We start from the raw sequence: 14,920 nt of genomic DNA on the forward strand, positions 1-14,920 counted from the left end.
TTGAATTGCTGACATGATAATCGTAATCGAATCGGGAGATCAGTGAAGATTCACACCTCTAGTTTACAGAACTCAGCTGTGTCTCCATAACGATAATAAAGCTGTAGTCCAGCGTAGAGAGGCTGAGTGAATGTGGTCTGGACTCTGTGGAGGAGAGTCATGGTGTCAGACACGCTGTAGAAGGACAGAGTACCTGCCCTGTGATCCAGGTACACTCCTACTCTGGAGGACCAAGGACCTGGGACGGGAGTTTGGACTTTGTTGTGCTGAATTTGATAACTGTTATAGCCGCATCTTAACACCCAGGATTTTTTGTTTTTTCCAAATTCACCTGAGTCCCCCACTCTGCTGATGTTCTTGTATGAACCCCTCCTCCTGTCCACTCCACCTCCCAGTAACAACGTCCAGTCAGACTCTCTCTACTCAGGACCTGATAGTTTACAGAGAATCTGTCTGGGTGACTAGAATAATCCTGATAATTACGTGTTAATGTTGCCTTTCTCTCCACCTCAGATAATAACAGCAGTGTGTCTGCTGTGTTTGGATCCAGTGTGAGTTCACGTGAATATTTTAAGAAGTCAGCTCTGGTCTTGGGCTCTGGTTGTGACAGTAAAACATCCACTTCAGTCACAGCCAGTGAGATGTTTGTCCATGTGTCTCTCAGGACGTCCTGTAGTTTATCTCTGGTGTCTGACACAGCCGCTGTCACATCCTCAAAGTAGCTCAGAGGACGGATATCGATGCTGGATGTAGGTTCACTGAGTGGTGACAGTGAGGAGTAGTTGTGTAGAAACTGGTTGTGATCTTCTATTTCTGAGATCTTCTTCATCTCAGCGTCTTTGCTCTTCAGCTCAGTGATCTCCTGCTCCAGCTTCTCCTGAAGCTCTTTGACTCGATTCGCTTCAGTTTTCTGCTGCGATCTGACCTGCTGCTTCACATCAGAGCTTCTTTTCTTGATGAGACGGATCAGCTCAGTGAAGATCTTCCCACTGTCCTCCACTACTTTATCAGCAGAGCGATTGATAGCCTCCACCTCCTGTTGAAGCAGCTTCACATCTTTCTCTCTGTCCTGGATTCTCTGCTGGATGTTTTGTTGACTCCCCTCGAGCTCTTTCTGCCTCTCAGTCCTTTCTGCTGTCGCTGAGACTGTGTCGTGGTCTTTATGTTCATCCACAGAGCAGAGATAACAAATACACTGCTGATCAGTACGGCAGAACATCTTCATCACCTCATTATGATGAGAGCAGATGTTCTCCTGGAGCTTCTTGGAGGGCTCCACCAGCTTGTGTTTCTCAAACGCAGAGGAGTTATAATGAGGCTGAAGGTGTTGATCACAGTAAGAGACCAGACACACCAGACAGGACTTGAGGGCTTTCAGTTTTCTCCCAGTGCAGACATCACAGGCCACATCTTCAGCTCCAGCATAGCAGTGATCAGCAGGAGCAGCTTGGAGTCCAGTCTTCTTCAGCTCCTCCACTAAATCTGCTAACATGGTGCTTTTGACAACAACAGGCCTCTGTGTGAAAGTTTCCCTGCACTGAGGACAGCTGTAGATTTCCTTCTCATCCCAGAACTCTTTAATACAGTTCATGCAGTAGCTGTGTCCACAGGGAATAGTCACCGGATCCTTCAGTAGATCCAGACAGATTGAACAAGAGAAAGTTTCCCGGTCCAGCTGAACTCCTTTCTGCGCCATTTCACCTCTCAAGGACAAAGCCTGTCTGAGTCTCACTTCCTGGGAATGTAAACTACTTAAAGCTGTGATCTTAACAGTGTGTGTTCCTGCAGTGAATGGGGCCTGTTAGCTCCAGCACTTCACCACATGTTGGTTACGCCCATCTTACAACTGTAGATCTAAAGGGGAGGGAACAAGGAAATATGGCCAGAGTGTTGTTGAGTGTCGTGTTTTTTCATGTGACTGCTACATGAACCCCTCCTCGTCTCCTCTCCACCTCCCAGTAACAAAGTCCAGTCAGACTCTCTCCACTCAGGACTTGCTGCCATTCAGAGAATATGTCTGGGTGACTAGAATAAGACTGTTGTTGATACATGAATGGTGCTTTCCTCTGTTCCCCCTCACATAATAACAGCAGTGTGTTCACTGTGTTTGGATCCAGTGGGATTTCACGTGATTATTTTAAGAATTGAGCTCTGGTAGTGGGGTCTTAATGTGGATTCGCAATGCAGTTTCAGTTTAGTTTTTCTTAGGTTTTTTATTTACTGTCAGTAGTAGTTGACGTCAACTCGGCAGCTCCTCCTCATTTGGCTCTAGTCTCTATGTTTGTCACGCCCCAACGTTTACATAGGTTACACAACTGACCTGAGATCAGAGTCTTCTGAATCTAAGTCACACAGATCTCAAGGAGTTCAGTGCCGGTGCTGCCTGTGTTGCTGCCTCGCCGCCCGGCCTGCCTTTCTTCACAGACCCCGGCCTGCTGGGAGCTCTGTCACGGCTGGCAGCCCACGGCACTCCATACCCGCGCAAAGTCACCGTTTCATGGGTTAATGGACTAACAAACGCCGCTGCCCTGACAGAGCTCCAGGGCCTGCAACTCCCCTCTTCCTGCTAGCTAAATGGCCGGTGTGTGTGAGTGAAAGCACGGTCAGCGAGCTTGTTACGCCAGCAATCTCTTACCACAGGTTCCAGTTAATATTTTAATGTGTGTAATTATAATGTGTTGAGTTATTTAAACAAACGATTGGGGAAGTAAACGCCTCTTGTCCGCGAGTCTCATTTCTATCAATGAGAGCTAGCTAGCCTCCTCTTAGAATTCCTCTGAAATTCACAAAAATTCATTAACTTGAAATCGGACACCATTGTTAGCTTTATAAGACCTTTAGGTAGATGTTGTATAAGTGGCGTGACAAAATTCAAACTGTAAATATACTCGAATTACGCCAAAAATTAAGCTAACTATCCGTGATTTGTAGCTATACATAGCTAGGATTGAAGGGACAGTCGCAGCTAACGAAACCCCTAATCTTCACAAATATACATTAACTTGAAATCGGACACCGTTGTTAGCTTTATAAGACCTTTAGGTAGATGTTGTATAAGTGGCATGACGAAATTCAAACAGTAAATATAGCTACTCTAGTTATGCCGGCAGCTGGCAGCCAGCCAAGATTAACTGGAACCTGTGGTATGAGATTGAAGGCTTAACAAGCTCGCTGACCGCGCTCTCACTCACACACACCGGCCATTTAGCTAGCAGGAAGAGGGGAGTTGCAGGCCCTGGAGCTCTGTCAGGGCAGCGGCGTTTGGTAGTCCATTAGCCCAAAAAACAGTGACTTTGCGCGGGTATGGAGTGCCGTGGGTTGCCAGCCGTCACGGAGCTCACAGCAGGCCGGGGTCTGTGAAAGATGGCAGGCCGGGCGGCGAGGCAGCAACACAGGCAGCACCGGCTGCTGAACTCCGACACACAGTCTTACCAAATTTGCAATTAGTCATACATTTGAAGTGAAGTTAATAACGAAATAGCCCGACAAACAATGTATAACTTTGCAGTGTCAGAAATATGAGACCTGCTGTCGAGTCTCCAATGTGTTTCTATGTGGTTCGCTCAAACCAATCAGCACGCAGTTCATTCTAAATATTCATGAGCATACCATATTTGGAAGAAAAGCTCTTGTTCCAAACAGAGCCATATTCACAGGGGCTCTGTAGGGCTCTGAGGGTTAAGGGCCTAATAAAATAGCATTCGGGCAATTTTCAGCCCAACCAATGTTACATACCCTATTAGGAGACCTTAAAGGAACACGCCGACTTATTGGGAATTTAGCTTATTCACCGTAACCCCAAGAGTTAGACAAGTCCATACATACCCTTCTCATCTCCGTGTGTGCTGTAATGCTGTCTGACGGCTCCAGCGGCATCAGGCCAGCACAGAACATGCAGGTGAATGGTTCCAGTAATCCTACTGCTCCGAATAAGTGACAAAATGACGCCAACATGTTCCTATTTACATGTTGTGATTAATAGAGTCACAGCGTGTACAAAAAACAACGTAACATGAGACACAGCCGTCTTCTAACTGTAAACAAACCAGGAACTATATTCTCAGGCGGAAGAATATAGTACTTGGGCGGAGTGATATGCTCGCAGCAAGCCTGTCTGAGAATATAGTTCCCGGTTTGTTTACTGTTAGAAGATGGCTGTGTCTCATGTTACATTGTTTTTTGTACACGCTGTGACTCTACAAATCTCAACATGTAAATAGGAACATGTTGGTGTTATTTTGTCACTTTTGTCACAATTTGGAGCTGTAGGCTAGTTGGAACCAGTCACCTGCAGGATCTGTGCTGGGCTAAGCGAATGCTGGAGCCGTCAGACAGCGTTACAGCACGCACAGAGATGAGAAGGGTATGTATGGACTTGTCTTACTCTGGGGGTTACGGTGAATAAGCTAAATTCCCAATAAGTTGGCGTGTTCCTTTAAGGAACAGTGTAAAATACCCTATATAATCATTCTATCACCCCTTTAAATAAATTCCACTAAAGGAGCCTTTTTAGCTTTCAACCATATTTCTCCCAAAACAACATGGATGTACATTCTTTGCAGGTAAAATCAATAATTATCACATGCATATGCAAAACTTTATTTACTCCCCACCAGTGTTGCTACACCTTGTGATCATACAAATGTTTCTTATTTTTCTGTTGCACATCTACTACCCTTCTCTACACTTAATTCGCCATTCAGATTGTATATTGAACAGTGAAGTTCACTGTGTTATTACTGACCCACATCACTAACTAGACCATATCTATTTATATATACTGCGTTATAACTGATCACTGGATCCACATGATTATCTTGCCCACAATTTGCGCTAACTGTACTCTGACTCTTACTACATCTCTGCATTGTTATAGACTGTCTATTTCATGTAAATTATGTTATCACCATACCACTTTCGCACATCCATCAACTTACATCTCCCTTTGGGCCGGTTTAGACTGCCTACTTAATCTGGACCTTTGCAGCCTGTTGTATTCTGTTTTCTTGTACTATGTTGAATCTGAAACTGTATGTTGTCTTGTACGCTTACGCTTTTCTTGGCCAGGTCACCGTTGTAAATGAGAACCTGTTCTCAACAGCCTACCTGGTTAAATAAAGGTTAAATAAAAAAATGTAAAAAAATAATTTTCATTTAATTTTGCATTTTGGATATTTTATTCAATTTCATAGCATTTAAAATTTTTTTTTAAATGGTTTCAAAACAGCATCCTGACTAAATTTTGACATAAACAGTCTGTGATTAACTCAACATCTTCAGATCTTAACTATTACTCAAAATAATTCATAGTTTCTGCTTTTTGTTTTGTAAACAACTAAACTATGTATAATGTCATATACATTAGGTTTATTGACCGTGGATAAAATAAAAAGCTCTGAAAAAAGTCACAAAAAACGTTTACAAAAGCACCGAAGAAAGCGCCAAAAAACATTTTCAGGTTTGACAATAATCTTTAAAAGTTATTCTGCAGCATAGAGAGGTCATTGTGAAAACACCCAGACTTGACCAAATGAATTAACTTTTTAACAGTTTTTAAATATGTGTAATGAATCCTCTTCATGGACTCAGTGCACTAAACTAAATGTTGGTATTAAAAAGTGATCAGCTGTAAAGATGAAGACTGTACTGTGTGGTGTTTCAGGATGTAAACAGCCTCTGATAGACTCTCATATCAACGTGTTACATTTTCTCCATCAGTGCTGTATGATCCCCTGGAATGAAGACAAGAAGAACTAGACTTTGTTCACGTTTGATAATTATTCATCTAGACCTTTAGTTTGGTCCCACATTCCATCAGTAAAGTCAGTTTGTTCAATGATATCAGATTCACTTCATCCACATAATCAGTTTGTTTGAGAATAATCTCAGCTGTGTAAAAGAGAATAAAGAATCATCTCCCTTATTGATTACCATCATTGTAATCATGATAAACAAATACATGGAAATGTGATTATAGATTTCTATACAAATGTACGAAGTATTAAGAACAAAGTATCTATGATAAAGGAACCTGCAACCAACGAATCCATCAATACAAATATTCATCAGACATTTAGAGCTCAGAGAAGTTGACATTTTCAGTTCAGGTCAACAGACATCATCATGAGCAGTGGTAGCCTCCGTGGCTAAACAGACACAGGAAGGAGCTCAAACATTTACAACAACTAATGAGAAGATGTCAAAGGACATCCCATAATGTTTGATTGACAGTTGATCTCTCTGCAGCGAAGAAATGCCCCAACAATCAGCTCTCAGCAACAAACATGGAGACAAAATAAGGTTTAAAGTGCTCATATTATGTTTTTTTTATCTTTTTCACTCTGTAGCTAAAACAGAGAGCTCAACACACAGGGTGAAAAGAGGAGCTGCAGCAATGTGCAGTACAACAAAAATATGGTGTTTTTAGAAAATTAAACCATGTAAAGCTATTCTGATATAACCTCTAAATACAATTATGAACCTGACAATGAGCATAGTATGAGCACTTTAAGTCTTAAAACAGAATTTAACCCTCAAATGATTTCTGTCTATTTCAGTTTACAGAACTCAGCTGTGTCTCCAAAATAATAACAAAGCTGTAGTCCAGCATTAAGAGGCTGAGTGAATGTGGTCTGGACTCTGCTTTGCCTCTTTCACGGCAGAGGCTACTGCCTCCGGAGTCCTCTGGGATAACATATCCCGGAAAGACTCCTTCTTCAGTCGGACGGCTTCCCTGACCACCGGTGTCCACCACGGTGTTTGTGGGTTACCGCCCCTTGAGGCACCTAAGACCCTAAGACCACAGCTCCTCGCCGCAGCTTCAGCAATGGAAACTTTGAACATTGTCCACTCGGGTTCAATGCCCCCAGCCTCCACAGGGATGCACGAAAAGCTCCGCCGGAGGTGTGAGTTGAAAGTCTGTCGGACAGGGGCCCATGGGCTGGAGAGATGGGAGCCACGTAGCTTGTTCGGGCTGTGCCCGGCCGGGCTCCGTGGCAAACCCGGCCACCAGGCGCTCGCCGACGAGCCCGCCGTCTGGGCCTGGCTCCAGACGGGGGCCCCGGACTTCCTCCGGGCAGGGTCACTCCATCTCTACCTTGTTTTCCCATAGGGTTTTTGAACCATTCTTTGTCTGGCCCCTCACCTGAGACCACTTTGCCTTGGGAGACCCTACCAGAAGCACAAAGCTCCAGACAACACAGCCCTCAGGTTCACAGAGACACACAAACCTCTCCACCACGATAAGGTGATGGTTCACGGAGAAGTGAACCATCACCTTATAGAACCTCAAAATCCCAATGACACCTCTTTCCTCAGCAAATCTCACAATTTGAAACTGCCTCTGAAAACGGGCAAATCTCAACAAGTCGCCTAGTTGACGTCAACTCGGCGGCTCCTCCTCATTTGGCTCTAGTCTCTATGTTTGTCACGCCCCAACATTTACATAGCCTACACAACTGACCTGAGATCAGTTAGTCTTCTGAATCTAGGTTACACAGATCTCAAGGAGTTCAGTGCCGGTGCTGCCTGTGTTGCTGCCTCGCCGCCCGGCCTGCCTTTCTTCACAGACCCCGGCCTGCTGTGAGCTTTGTCACGGCTGGAAGCCCACAGCACTTCATACCCGCGCAAAGTCACCGTTTCATGGGTTAATGGACTAACAAACGCTGCTGCCCTGACAGAGCTCCAGGGCCTGCAACTCCCCTTTTCCTGCTAGCTAAATGGCATGTGTGTGTGAGTGAAAGCATGGTCAGCGAGCTTGTTACGCCAGCAATCTCTTACCACAGGTTCCAGTTAATCTTTTAATGTGTGTAATTATAATGTGTTGAGTTATTTAAACAAATGATTGGGGAAATAAACGCCTCTTGTCCGCGAGTCTCATTTCTATCAATGAGAGCTGGCTAGCCTCCTCTTAGAATTCCTCTGAAATTCACAAAAATTAATTAACTTGAAATCGGACACCGTTGTTAGCTTTATAAGACCTTTAGGTAGATGTTGTATAAGTGGCGTGATGAAATTCAAACAGTAAATATAGCTACTCTAGTTATGCCGGCAGCTGGCAGCCAGCCAAGATTAACTGGAACCTGTGGTATGAGATTGAAGGCTTAACAAGCTCGCTGACCGCGCTCTCACTCACACACACCGGCCAATTAGCTAGCAGGAAGAGGGGAGTTGCAGGCCCTGGAGCTCTGTCAGGGCAGCGGCGTTTGGTAGTCCATTAGCCCAAAAAACTGTGACTTTGCGCGGATATGGAGTGCTGTGGGCTGCCAGCCGTGACGGCGCTCAATCTACTTCACAGCAGGCCGGGGTCTGTGAAGGACGGCAGGCCGGGTGGCGAGGCAGCTACACAGGCAGCACCGGCCGCTGAACTCTGACACACAGTCTTACCAAATTTGCAATCAGCCATCAATTTTCGTAAAACGGCCCATGTTTGAGCTATATATAGTGGATTTCTCGCTTTAAAAAGTCTCAGAAGCGAATTTAATAACGAAATATCCCGACAAACAATGTATAACTTTGCAGTGTCAGAAATATGAGACCTGCTGTCGAGTCTCCAATGTGTTTCTATATGGTTCGCTCAAACCAATCAGCACGCAGTTCATTCTAAATATTCATGAGCATACCATATTTGGAAGAAAAGCTCCAAATATTCACAGACTACACCTTGTGATCATACAAATGTTTCTTCTTTTTCTGTTGCACATCTACTACCCTTCTCTACACTTAATTCGCCATTCAGATTGTATATTGACTGTTTACTATATTCAGCATTTTGACAGACTGTCTGTTGATGTTCAATGTGTTATTAATGACCCACATCACTAACTAGACCACATCTATTTATATATACTGCGTTATAACTGATCACTGGATCCACATAATTATCTTTGCCCACAATTTGCACTAACTGTACTCTGACTCATACTACATCTCTGCGTTGTTATAGACTGTCTATTTCATGTAAATTATGTTATCACCATACCACTTTCACATATCCATCGACAGTCAGTCTGTTCAATGATATCAGATTCACTTCATTCACATAATCAGTTTGTTTGAGAATAATCTCAGCTGTGTAAAAGAGAATAAAGAATCATCTCCCTTATTGATTACCATCATTGTAATCATAATAAACAAATACATGTAAATGTGATTATAGATTTCTATACAAATGTACAAAGTAGTAAGAACAAAGTATCTATGATAAAGGAACCTGCAACCAACAAATCCATCAATACAAATATTCATCAGACATTTAGAGCTCAGAGAAGTTGACATTTTCAGTTCAGGTCAACAAACATCATCATGAGCAGTGGTAGCCTCCGTGGCTAAACAGACACAGGAAGGAGCTCAAACATTTACAACAACAACTAATGAGAAGATGTCAAAGGACATCCCATAATGTTTGATTGACAGCTGATCTCTCTGCAGTGAAGAAATGCCACCACAATCAGCTCTCAGCAACAAACATGGAGACAAAACAAGTTTTTTTAAGTCTTAAAACACAGAATTTAACCCTAAAATGATTTCTGTCTATTTCAGTTTACAGTAGAAGTGTTGAAATTAATCAAAGAAATCGATGCATCGAATCGTGGACGAACCGTGGACTAACCCTAAGCATAACCATAACCATAACCTTAACCTTAACTCTAACCATAATCTTAACCTTAACCTTAACCTTAACTCTAACCATAACCATAACCAGTGCCTCCCAACGGCACCTTCCAGGCAGCGCTGACTGAAAGGCACCGTTGGGGGCAAAAAACACAGATAAACATGCTGCATTGATAATCGACCGTAAATAATTGATTATTTCTGTTTATATATTAATGTAAGCCTAACAACATTTCTGTTTACATATTCTGTTATGTTTTGCACATTCAGGAAGGGCTGTAGTTTTATGTATCCAATTTATTTAGTATTAGAGCACTGCAGAATGTTTTGTTTTTGAAGCTTGAAAATCTATGAATTAAATATCCTACATGGCTTTAATAGAAAAATGTATTTGATGCATCGTGATATCAAAATCGAATTGAATCGCTGACATGATAATCGTAATCGAATCGGGAGATCAATGAAGATTCACACCTCTAGTTTACAAAACTCAGCTGTGTCTCCATAATGATAATAAAGCCGTAGTCCAGCATTGAGAGGCTGAGTGAATGTGGTCTGGACTCTGTGGAGGAGAGTCATGGTGTCAGAGACGCTGTAGAAGGACAGAGTACCTGCCCTGTGATCCAGGTACACTCCTACTTTGGAGGACCAAGGACCTGGGACGGGAGTTTGGACTTTGTTGTGCCAAGTTTGATAACTGTTTTTGACGCATCTTAACTCCCAGGATTTTTCGTTCTTTCCAAATTCACCCGGGTCCCCCACTCTGCCGATATTCTTGTATGCGACTGCTACATGAACCCCTCCTCCTGTCCACGCCACCTCCCAGTAACAACGTCCGGTCAGACTCTCTCTACTCAGGACCTGATAGTTTACAGAGAATCTGTCTGGGTGACTAAAATAACCCTGATTATTATATGTTAATGTTACCTTTCTCTCCACCTCAGATAATAACAGCTGTGTGTGAGCTGTGTTTGGATCCAGTGTGAGTTCACGTGAATATTTTAAGAAGTCAGCTCTGGTCTTGGGCTCTGGTTGTGACAGTAAAACATCCACTTGAGTCACAGCCAGTGAGATGTTTGTCCATGTGTCTCTCAGGACGTCCTGTAGTTTATCTCTGACCTCTGACACAGCCGCTGTCACGTCCTCAAAGTAGCTCAGAGGACGGATATCGATGCTGGATGTAGATTCACTGAGTGGTGACAGTGAGGAGTAGTTGTGTAGAAACTGGTTGTGATCCTCTGTGTCTGAGATCTTCTTCATCTCAGCGTCTTTCCTCTTCAGCTCAGTGATCTCCTGCTCCAGCTTCTCCTGAAGCTCTTTGACTCGACTCACTTCAGTTTCCTGCTGGAATCTGACCTGCTGCTTCACATTAGAGTGTCTTTTCTCCATGAGACGGATCAGCTCAGTGAAGATCTTCTTACTGTCCTTCACTGCTTTATCAGCAGAGAGATTGATGGCCTCCACCTCCTGTTGAAGCAGCTTCACATCTTTCTCTCTGTCCTGGATTCTCTGCTGGATGTTTTGTTGACTCACCTCGAGCTCTTTCTGCCTCTCAGTCCTTTCTGCTGCAGCTGAGACTGTGTCGTGGCCTTTATGTTCATCCATTAAGCAGAGAGAACAGATACGCTGCTGATCAGTACGGCAGAATATCTTCATCACCTCATCATGATGAGAGCAGATGTTCTCCTGGAGCTTCTTGGAGGGCTCCACCAGCTTGTGTTTCTTGAATCGAGCCACACCATTATGAAAATGGAGGTGTTGAGCACAGTAAGTGACCAGACACACCAGACAGGACTTGAGGGCTTTCAGTTTTCTCCCAGTGGAGACATCACAGGCCACATCTTCAGCTCCAGCATAGCAGTGATCAGCAGGAGCAGCTTGGAGTCCAGTCTTCTTCAGTTCCTCCACTAAATCTGCTAACATGGTGTTTTTTACCAGTACAGGCCTTGATGTGAAAGTATTTCTACACTGAGGACAGCTGTAGATTTTCTTCTCATCCCAGAACTCTTGAATACAGTTCATGCAGTAGCTGTGTCCACAGGGAATAGTCACCGGACCCTTCAGTAGATCCAGACAGATCGAATTCGAGGTTTCTTCCTAAAAGGGAGTTTTTTCTTGCCACTGTCGCAATAGCCACTGCTAATGCTTGCTCTTGAGGGAATTACTGTAATTGTTGGGGTTTTGGAATTTATAGAGTGTGGTCTAGACCTACTCTATCTGTAAAGTGTCTCGAGATAACTTTTGTTATGATTTGATACTATAAATAAAATTGAATTGAATCGAACAAGAGATAATTTCCTGGTCCAACTGAACTCCTTGCTCCGCCATTTCACCTCTTAAAGACAACGCCTGAGTTTCACTTCCTGAAAATGTAAACTACTTAAAGCTGTGATCTGAACAGTGAGTGTTCCTGCAGTGAATGGGACCTGTCAGCTCCTGCACTTCACCACATGTTGGTTACGCCCATCATCAAGGGAACAAGGAAATATGGAGGGAGGAGTTATCAATCTGTGATTCATTCCAGGTAGAGAAGTCGTTTGACAGACAGTGTTTTCAACAACAGAGCTCATTTCTCATTTAAAACCCTGCTCACTTTAGCTTTTAGGAGCTAAACTCTTATTAGAATCCAAGTCTTTTTCTCCACAGTTTTTAGAATTAGCTCTTCTTCTTTTTTCTTTTCTAAAATGCAGTTTGATTAAAGTTCTTTTTCATGAATAGAATGACTTAAACACAGTAGATAAAAAATAGAGATATTAATCGGTTGTAGAAGTAATGATATTCTGGTTTGTGGAAGAGTAGTTGCATAGTTGCATGTATTTCAATAATATAGTGAGAGTAGAGGGAGGCAGGCCAGTACAGCCCGATCCGGTTGGGGAGAGTTCTTGCCCTACCAGTCACCACTCCTTAACCTGCCTCTCTTAGTCATGCTGTTACAATTCTAGACTGATGGGGAAATTCCTTCCTTCTTATGACACACTGCTCTCTCATCTCTCTTTTCATTTGTTTCCATTTGTGTTCATCCTTGTCCCAGAAATGCTTGTTACTAACCTAGCTCTGGGGAGTTTACGCCCTGGAGTCCATTTGTTTGTTGTCTGCTGTGCCACCCTACACCCCATAACGCTCTGCTGTGCCCGGCTATGAAAATAACTACTACGACTACCATTGTAGTCACTGTTCCATTATCTTTATTGTGACTATTATTGCCACTGTTCATCACACCCCCAACCAGCCCCGTCAGACACCGCCTACCAAGAGTCTGGGTCTGCCGAGGTTTCTTCCTAAAAGGGAGTTTTTCCTGTCGCAAAAGCCACTGCTAATGATTGCTCTTGGGTGAATTACTGGAATTGTTGGGGCTTTGTAAATGATAGAGTGTGGTCTAGACCTACTCTATCTGAGCTCTGGGGCCCGACTACAATCATTAGATCTAATAAAAGTCATTTAGTTAGCTTTGATGCTAACATTGATTTTACATTCATTCCCTGTCCAAAACGGCTTAAGGCTGATTTATGCTTCTACGTCGAATCAACGGCGTACCCCGGCAGACCCCTCTGCATCGCTGCGAACCCCCTCCCAGCCCTCCGTCGTAACTCAACATGCACCTGAAATGTGAAATGTTTCAAAACAGTATCTCAACTGAACGTTGACATATAGCAGTCTGTGATTACCTTTCCTTTAATATTATTCTAAATAATTCATAATTGCAGCTTTTTTAACTCAAGTATTTGGTATAATTTTCTATAAAAGAGGGTTATTGACCATGAATTCCAAAAATAAGTGTAAATCTAGTAACAAGTTGGTGTTTGTAGTGTTTATACCATTATCATCTGAGAGCCGCTTTTTTGTTTCCGTCTCCTCTCCCAATGTCATGCTGTATCTGTTGCGAGAGTTAGGAGAGAGTTGAGATGGCGCCGCATATGGCAACTCTGTGTGTTTGTGCATGTTGCTTTAATGCTTTAATGTGACCTGTACCTACGATACCAACACACATCCCTCGTGTGTGTAAACATACTTGGCAATAAAGCTTTTCTGATTCTGATTCTATACATGGTAGTGAAAAGAAGCATTAAATGTCAAAAAAAGATTTTGTGCATGGTCGAATGGAAGACAACACAAACCTGGAAGTTGTTCTGGTCCACCTTGGTGAAGGCTGTCTCTAAGCTCTTCTTCCCGGCCCGAGGAGCGAGGATGGAGGAGGGGTCTCAGATCTCTTGCTAGCAGATTGCTGCACCCTCAGTGCAAGAAGGAGCGCTATCTCAGGTCCTTCATCCCAGCAGCAGTCCAGACTCGTTAATGCAACATCATAATGTAGCACTGCTAGCTGCTTCTGCAATATGAGCCATCACTGGACAATGTTCTGTACTATGCATATTTATTTATGTATCACTCTGTTTCACTTCCAACTGTGCAATATGTTGTTTCTATTCATCGGCACCTTACTCATCTGTATATCTGTGTTTATATACTGTCTGTTTATACAAGGGTGTTTATTGTGTAAATGTTTGTATTATTACTATTATTATAACTAATTCTATTTTTTCTATTTCTTATACTACTTTCTGTATATTTTTTCTGCAATGTCTACAGTGCTGCTCATAAGTTTATGAACCCATGCTTAAGTTGACTAAAAAGAGGAATAAAAAAAAATCATCTTTTGGAAAATGATCTTAATGCCTTAATTAAAAAAATTAGGAAAAATCCAATCTTTAAGGACACCAATTTTCTTGTGAATGAATAATGTACCTGATAAAGTTCCCTTGGCCTTTGGAATTAAAATAGCTCCACATCCATACCTAGAGATTGGCATGGGGTACTTTTCTACTAAAGAATACAGACAGACAGACAGACAGACAGACAGATAGACACTTTGTTGATCCACACAGGGAAATTCAAGGTCCCAGTAGCTTAAAGACATCACACACAACATACACATACATCATAAACAGGATGATAAAATAACAAATAACAACAACAAAAAAATCCACATGAATAATATGGACAATAAAAGAAAAGATACTAAATATAAACTCCACATGAACGTACTAAGGAATGTATAAGGATGAGACGCTTGCAGTGCCAGGGCAGGGACTGACCCTGTGGTTCAGTCTGCATGGTAAGGTGCTCTATGAGAGGGTGCGTCAAGGTGGTAGTGCAAATAAGTCCAATAGTGCAAGGATAAAGTCTAGAGACCAGCATTAAATATGGACAATATGAGAGAATAATGTAGACATAGTAATATAAAAACTATATAGCAGTGCAAGGATAACGTTTAAAAAAGACAGCATTAAATATGAGCATTAGAAGGGAATAA

General features: G+C 42.7%; 1 protein-coding gene and 1 pseudogene across 1 annotated transcript; both read right to left on the reverse strand.

Annotated features, from left to right (window-relative positions):
* LOC114564914 (tripartite motif-containing protein 16-like) lies at positions 1 to 1,772 on the reverse strand (annotated as a pseudogene).
* Positions 1,773 to 10,080: 8,308 nt separating this feature from the next.
* LOC114566025 (tripartite motif-containing protein 16-like) lies at positions 10,081 to 12,079 on the reverse strand. Its single transcript, XM_028594367.1, has 2 exons — positions 12,074 to 12,079; positions 10,081 to 11,709 (listed from the first exon to the last, which is right to left on the reverse strand). Exons 1-2 carry the CDS (start codon positions 12,077 to 12,079, stop codon positions 10,081 to 10,083), a joined length of 1,635 nt encoding a protein of 544 aa, XP_028450168.1.
* Positions 12,080 to 14,920: the final 2,841 nt, after the last annotated feature.

This window comes from Perca flavescens, chromosome 12 (assembly GCF_004354835.1).
Source record: "Perca flavescens isolate YP-PL-M2 chromosome 12, PFLA_1.0, whole genome shotgun sequence".
Classification (NCBI taxonomy): Eukaryota; Metazoa; Chordata; class Actinopteri; order Perciformes; family Percidae; genus Perca; species Perca flavescens.